Source organism: Telopea speciosissima, chromosome 8 (genome assembly GCF_018873765.1).
Source record: "Telopea speciosissima isolate NSW1024214 ecotype Mountain lineage chromosome 8, Tspe_v1, whole genome shotgun sequence".
Classification (NCBI taxonomy): Eukaryota; Viridiplantae; Streptophyta; class Magnoliopsida; order Proteales; family Proteaceae; genus Telopea; species Telopea speciosissima.
Window position 1 is genome coordinate 13,691,088 of NC_057923.1, and position 6,000 is coordinate 13,697,087.

Sequence of the window (6,000 nt, forward strand, 5' to 3'; positions counted from 1 at the left end):
TTTTTGGGATCGGATCATTGGGTTTTAAATCTGAGGGACCGAAAACCAAACCCCCAATTCGGGGTTTAAAATCTTTGAACCTTAGGTTGTGTTTCATATGAATTGTTGGAATAGATTTTAGATTTAGAATGCATAATGAAGCAAGAAAAATGAGGGTGGGCTTGGTGCAATGATAAATGTTGTTCCATTGTGACCAAGTGGTCACGCGTACGAGTCTGAAAACAGTCTCTTTGCGATAAGCAAGGGTAAGGCTGTGTACATTATGACCCTCCCCAAACCCCGCCACTTAAGTCTGGAAACAGCCTCTCTGCGAAAGCACAGAGAAACGTCAAACTATCGTTGTGCATGATGGTTTAGTCCACTGCAAACTATCAAGCTGGTCCCTGCTTTCGCTGTGTGCAGTGCAAATCTCTTCCAGTGCCACTATGCTAGGGGAGCTGTTGGATGCAATAAAAACAGAGGTCTTATGTCTTACTGGATGTAACAAAGAGATTAAATTTGTGTCATTCAGGGATTTGATTCAGATTCTGAATGAGATAACTGAGTAATTTAAGACGTACAATGCTTCTTTAATTGCCTAGGTGATGGTCGAAATGAAAAATAGCTTTGCACTAGTGTTGTATACTAATTTGCATTCATCAAACCTTGAGAATGGATATTTGTGGGTGAAATGCTGTTATATGAAGTGAAAACTGTGATTGCCTTTAAGTATAGTTTTTCATAGTTGTAAACTAGTCCTAATTGTTATTTTTATTTGTTGTTTTTATTCATTAAAGCTCGTAGACTTCTTCCAGATTTGATAACATTTCTTCCTTACTGCTGCCAGTCTACAGCTACCCTCCCTTTTTTTGGGCAGTACTTCTCTTCCTGCAGACACATCTATCTGAATCTTCTGTTCTTTTGATGCACCTGGGGACACAGATGATATTTATCCTATATCCTTTATAGGACAATATTTGTTAAGGATAACGATTCAATTTATGGAACATGAAAAAAAAAATTAAAGGCTGGCGGAATCAGAATCCATGGTTTCTACATATCAATGGAGCTAACAACTATTGAATCTCATTTCAACTAACATGAGACTTTCAGAACCTCATAAGATCATAGATCCCCCAATAAAGAGGTGCCCCTCACTTAAACACCAAGTTACTATAGAACTCTCCCACCTAGAAGGGCTGGAACCCTGGGCTGTTAAAGTCACTGATGACGGAAAATGCAGACTCTAAATGGCTTTTATATTCAAAAAATATGCAAGACAATGACAACTTTTGATAACGATATAATGATAGGCCATTTTCAAATTTTTTTGAAAACCCTTTTATACCCCTAGCTTTAAGAGCTTTCAGGAATAAGAGGAGGGAAATAAAAGGTGTCGAGTTCTAATACTACCATGGAAGTATCATTTAGACAGTCCCTAATTTGAAAGAAGAATCAGTAAAAGAAACTTGGTATTCTTAAACTCAAAATTTAATACCAAACTAGTTGGATCCTTCTGTACAGCAAGGAGTACATTTGTAGAACATTCAGTTGGTATGAAAGGAAAAGAGAGCTTTAATCTCCCAGAAGAATTGGAAACCTCATCTTTTGAGTTCCAGAGCCAGAGATTACAAATAATTCACTCATTTCTAGTCTTTCGTTTCTCTTTCAGGGAGAAATTTTTGGATAAAGAAACGATCATTTCTCATTGTCTAGAATCTAGACTTCAAATTTAAAAGAGATCAGTTCTGCAATCAATATAAAGCGTGAGGCTGTCCTCCTTCCTTCTAATCTTTCAGTAGTACACCTCAAAGTATATATGACAAGAGCCTGGTCAGGATCCACGTGTAGAAAACGGCGAAAGATGCACCAACTGGGATTGTGATGGCCCAAGAAGCCACAATCTCCCTCACTGTCTCTGCTCGCACACTGTTAAGTCCCCTTGCAAAACCCACACCCATGACAGCTCCCACAAGAGTGTGGGTTGCAGAGATAGGGAGTCCTAACTTTGATGCGAAGAGAACCACGGAAGCTGCTGCAAACTCGGCTGCAAATCCCCTTGTTGGTGTCAGCTCTGTTATTTTCTTCCCAATGGTTGCCATCACCCTGTACCCCCACATTGTCAGTCCTGCAACAATCCCAAATCCTCCCCATGCAAGAACATCATTTGGAATGACAATCTGAGATCCACTGGCACTGCCCTGGAGAATAGATAATGCAGCAGCTAATGGGCCAATTGCATTTGATACATCATTTGCCCCATGAGCAAATGACATGAAGCAGGCCGACAGAACCTGCATGTAGCCAAAGACACCATAGACAATTTCCAGCTGTGTCCCCTTGGGGCCTGCAATGTCAGAGAGGAATCCAATATTCTTACTCTGGGAAGGTTCCTCTTGTTGCTCTGCTTGTGACAATTCAGACTTGAGGAGGTGGCCAAGCTGATTGTGGATAATTCTACTGACCATAAGTGCACCCGCCATTCCGCAGGCTAAGGCCTGCACCAGAGCCACGGAAAGGTTCTTGCTGAGTGGGAAAGCTGCATAGGAGATTCCAGTTACACCCACAAATACAGCAATAGGAGCAGCTGCAGCAGCAGCCTGCCCTGGGTTTGGAGCACTGTAGACAAACTAGAGAAAGGAAACAATAGTAAGAGTTAGCATGTGAAGTTCCATTGTTTTATCTATTTCCCAAAGCGGCTAGGATCCTCTTTGGGAATATATGATTTGTAGGCTTTGTAGTTTAAGTCCCATATGATGGAGAGCATACCCTGCGGATGCATTTGTACACAAGAAATGACACTGCTGCTCCCATGATAGGGGAGATGACCCATGACGAAGTTACCCTGGCTAGTGAACTCCAGAATACAGCACCTACTCCCCCATAGACTAGACCAAACCCAACCATTGCTCCTACTATACAATGTGTGGTGGAGACGGGCCAACCGAAATAGGATGCAACCTGGACAAACAAATTTGTCAATGGCATTGAACTGGAACCAGAGAATCTTAAAAAAACCCTTTTTTTTTCCCTCAAGTAAATTCAGGGGATTGTCATAGTTGTGGAAAATGTAAGGGGGATATATAAATATAAGCCATCCTTGTGCATGTAAATTGAAATATGCTTTTTTGCAGGATGGGAAACTGGCAGTTATTTAATATCTGATATTCCTTAACATGTAAGATCTTGTAGCTGTATGTCTTTACACAATTTGTTTACTTAAGATTGAACAAAGACCATGCCTTAATTAAGTCGTGTTGTCAGAACTATAAGTAACAATTTCTAAGCTGGTCAGTAACCTGAGGTATTTTACAGATTCCTGCTCATCCATATTTATCATTTCCAAATAATGTTTTGTAACAACTAGTCAACTTCCAATGGAAATGAACTACAAAAGGTCCAGCCCTTTATCTGGGGAGACCTCAATGTGAGCTGGTCTTTCCTGCGTCAGTCAGCTCTTCAAGCTAACAATGCTTCCTTTCTAGTTTCAGCACATTCTACCATACTTTATGGGAGCATAAGACGGCATTCTTGAGAATCAATTTAGAAAGAGAAAAATATTTAGACTGAACCAGATCTTAATTTAGCAAGGTGGGCTTATTATATTTTGATAGATGGTGAGAGTGTTCTAACAGATGCAGGTTGGGTTGCCGCACAGGATGATGTGGAAGCGGAGCTTTTTGGATTGTGGAAAGGCTGGGAGTATTCACAGCAAACAACAATTCAGATTAGGGACATATGGTTATGCAATAGTATACTGTTTAACTTTCTAACGTTTCAATCCCCATCCCCTCTACCATGGAACATTTTATCTCTCTTCGTTACCTTTGCCAAGGCTACAGAAAACTTTACTAAATTAAATTTCCACCTGTATAGGAAGAATGGTCCAGCACCCAAACAGTTGTACAACCCCCCGTTTCGTGGTTAATGAAGTTTTTTAATTTTCATTAAAAAAAAAAAAAAACAGCCAAAACCCCCCATGATATGAGCTGGTCTGATAGTTTTCCTAACTACCTTTTTAATGATTTTGTTGTAGGCCCTATTTTTAGTTTATCTGCTTATATACATAGTTACAACCTATTCACCCAACAAATAAATATGATTGATGATTTTTGCCAAATATGACTTATCTGAAAACACTTAGGCAAAGAGCAGCGACTCAGGAATGGGGTTTTTCATGTCAACATGAACCCATGTGCAACAAATTCATTCTAGGTAGTCTAAAATTTTAATCCTTTATATTTGTCATCCTGGTGGTTAGTCCTTTGCAATTGAACTTGTGGATCCACTTCTATGATTAACAAATAAATTATTCAATTTCTAGGTGTCTTCCAAAAGCTCTCCAAGAAGATGTCATGGTTAGAAATTGGGCTAGTTCCATGGTCTGCTTTCCGTTATTACATTAAATGCTCATCTTTCCAAATTCCTTGTTCATCAATTAAGTTACTTAGATGGTGGAAGATGAAAAATGGTCAGCAATGGGAAGCTCTGGAAGATAATGTATGAAAGAAGAAGACAATGGCACAGGATCAAGGGAATGGACCTGTAACCAGGTACCAGCAGCAGCTAGAGAAGAAAGCAAACCCGCAAAGAGCAATGAATCCTTCCCCAGAAAAGAATTGACAACAAGGATCCCCTTCTGCATTGTACCAGTCACATGGGTACCCATCAACATTGCCCCGGAGAACTCCAGCACTGCAGCAGTCAGCACCGCCTGCCGAAGTGTCAAAGCACCCGAACCCACCGAAGTGCCCATGGCATTGGCAACATCATTAGCTCCAATGTTCCAGGCCATGTAAAACCCAAACAACAGTGTTATATAAGAAAGCAATTTAATCTTCAGTGTTAATCCTCGCCCCAAAGACGTCATGAAAAAAGGAAGACCAAGAGCAGCAAAGGCTATGCAGATAGAAATTGCAGAAGCTGTGCTGGAGGAGATGTTGAAAGCCTTAGCCATACCCGACAAATCGTCAGATTTTGCATCCTCACGGGTTTGTGTATTCTGAGATACTTCTTCACCTTCAGCTTCAGCAAAGGATGATAAGGTTGCAGAAGGGAGAAGGAGAAGTTTGGAACTTTTTAGTCTCAGTATGGGAAGTGAGGATCTGGGTGGTTGAGATTTGAGGTGTATAGTCTCTCTCTTGGAGAAGTGAGTTTGGTGGGAGAAGAGGAAAGATGATCGGTGTCTGCGAACATGGAGAAGGTGAGAATTGAGAAGGACTGTGTCTGTCGCTAACCCGTTTCTCGTGGAAGAGAGGTAAGAAGATGGAGGCATGCTTTAATGGGTTCAAGAGGAAGACAGAGAGATCTGAGGAGCGGTGGAAGAGAATATACCAAGAAGATATGGGAGAGAGGGAGGTGCGTGTGGATTTGGGATCTTTGCATTGGGTCGATTGATTCTGAAACGAGTGGTGGTTGTGTTTCTGCAGAAGCTTTCCATCCACAAAATCAGTCCACCACCAGGACGAAGAGTGAGAGACATAACCAACACACATTAATTTTTATCCATCTGGACCATCCCAGTCTCACCTAACAATCACCAGCCTAACTTTTTTTGCTATTCATTCTTTCTTTCTTTTCTTTTACCCTTTTCCTGTGTTTTGTTTTATTTTTTTTGTTTTTCCTTCTTATTTTCTTGAGATATATATGGTGGTGATGCAGATCCAGATATCATACCCCAAATGAAAAAAGGAAACTCTTTTTTATGAGATTAGGACTAACAAACTATACTCAGCCAACTGAATGGGGTAGATACAACAACAACAACAAACTCAGCTTTTATCCCAACTTAATGAGGTCGGCTACATGGATCCAAACACAACAAAGTAGTGAAGACACAGTTTTAACCAAGAAAGGGAAAAGAATATGAGAAAAGAAGGATGGGGAAAGAGATGAAAAATGAAAAATATAAATGACAAATGAAATATGAGAAATAAATAGAAAAATGAAAGATGAAAAAGACTAAGAGGACAAAGTCACACCTCAGCACGTCAAGAGAATCTCAGCTAAATGGGTTATGCT

At 40.4% G+C, this 6,000-nt stretch overlaps 1 protein-coding gene across 1 annotated transcript; it reads right to left on the reverse strand.

The window, feature by feature from the left end:
* Positions 1–1,759: 1,759 nt before the first annotated feature.
* LOC122672144 (inorganic phosphate transporter 2-1, chloroplastic-like) lies at positions 1,760–5,448 on the reverse strand. The gene is made up of 3 exons (XM_043869643.1): positions 4,523–5,448; positions 2,749–2,940; positions 1,760–2,609 (listed from the first exon to the last, which is right to left on the reverse strand). The coding sequence occupies exons 1-3, from the start codon at positions 5,252–5,254 to the stop codon at positions 1,788–1,790; spliced, it is 1,746 nt and encodes a 581-aa protein (XP_043725578.1). The 5' UTR covers positions 5,255–5,448; the 3' UTR covers positions 1,760–1,787.
* Between the last annotated feature and the right edge of the window lie 552 nt (positions 5,449–6,000).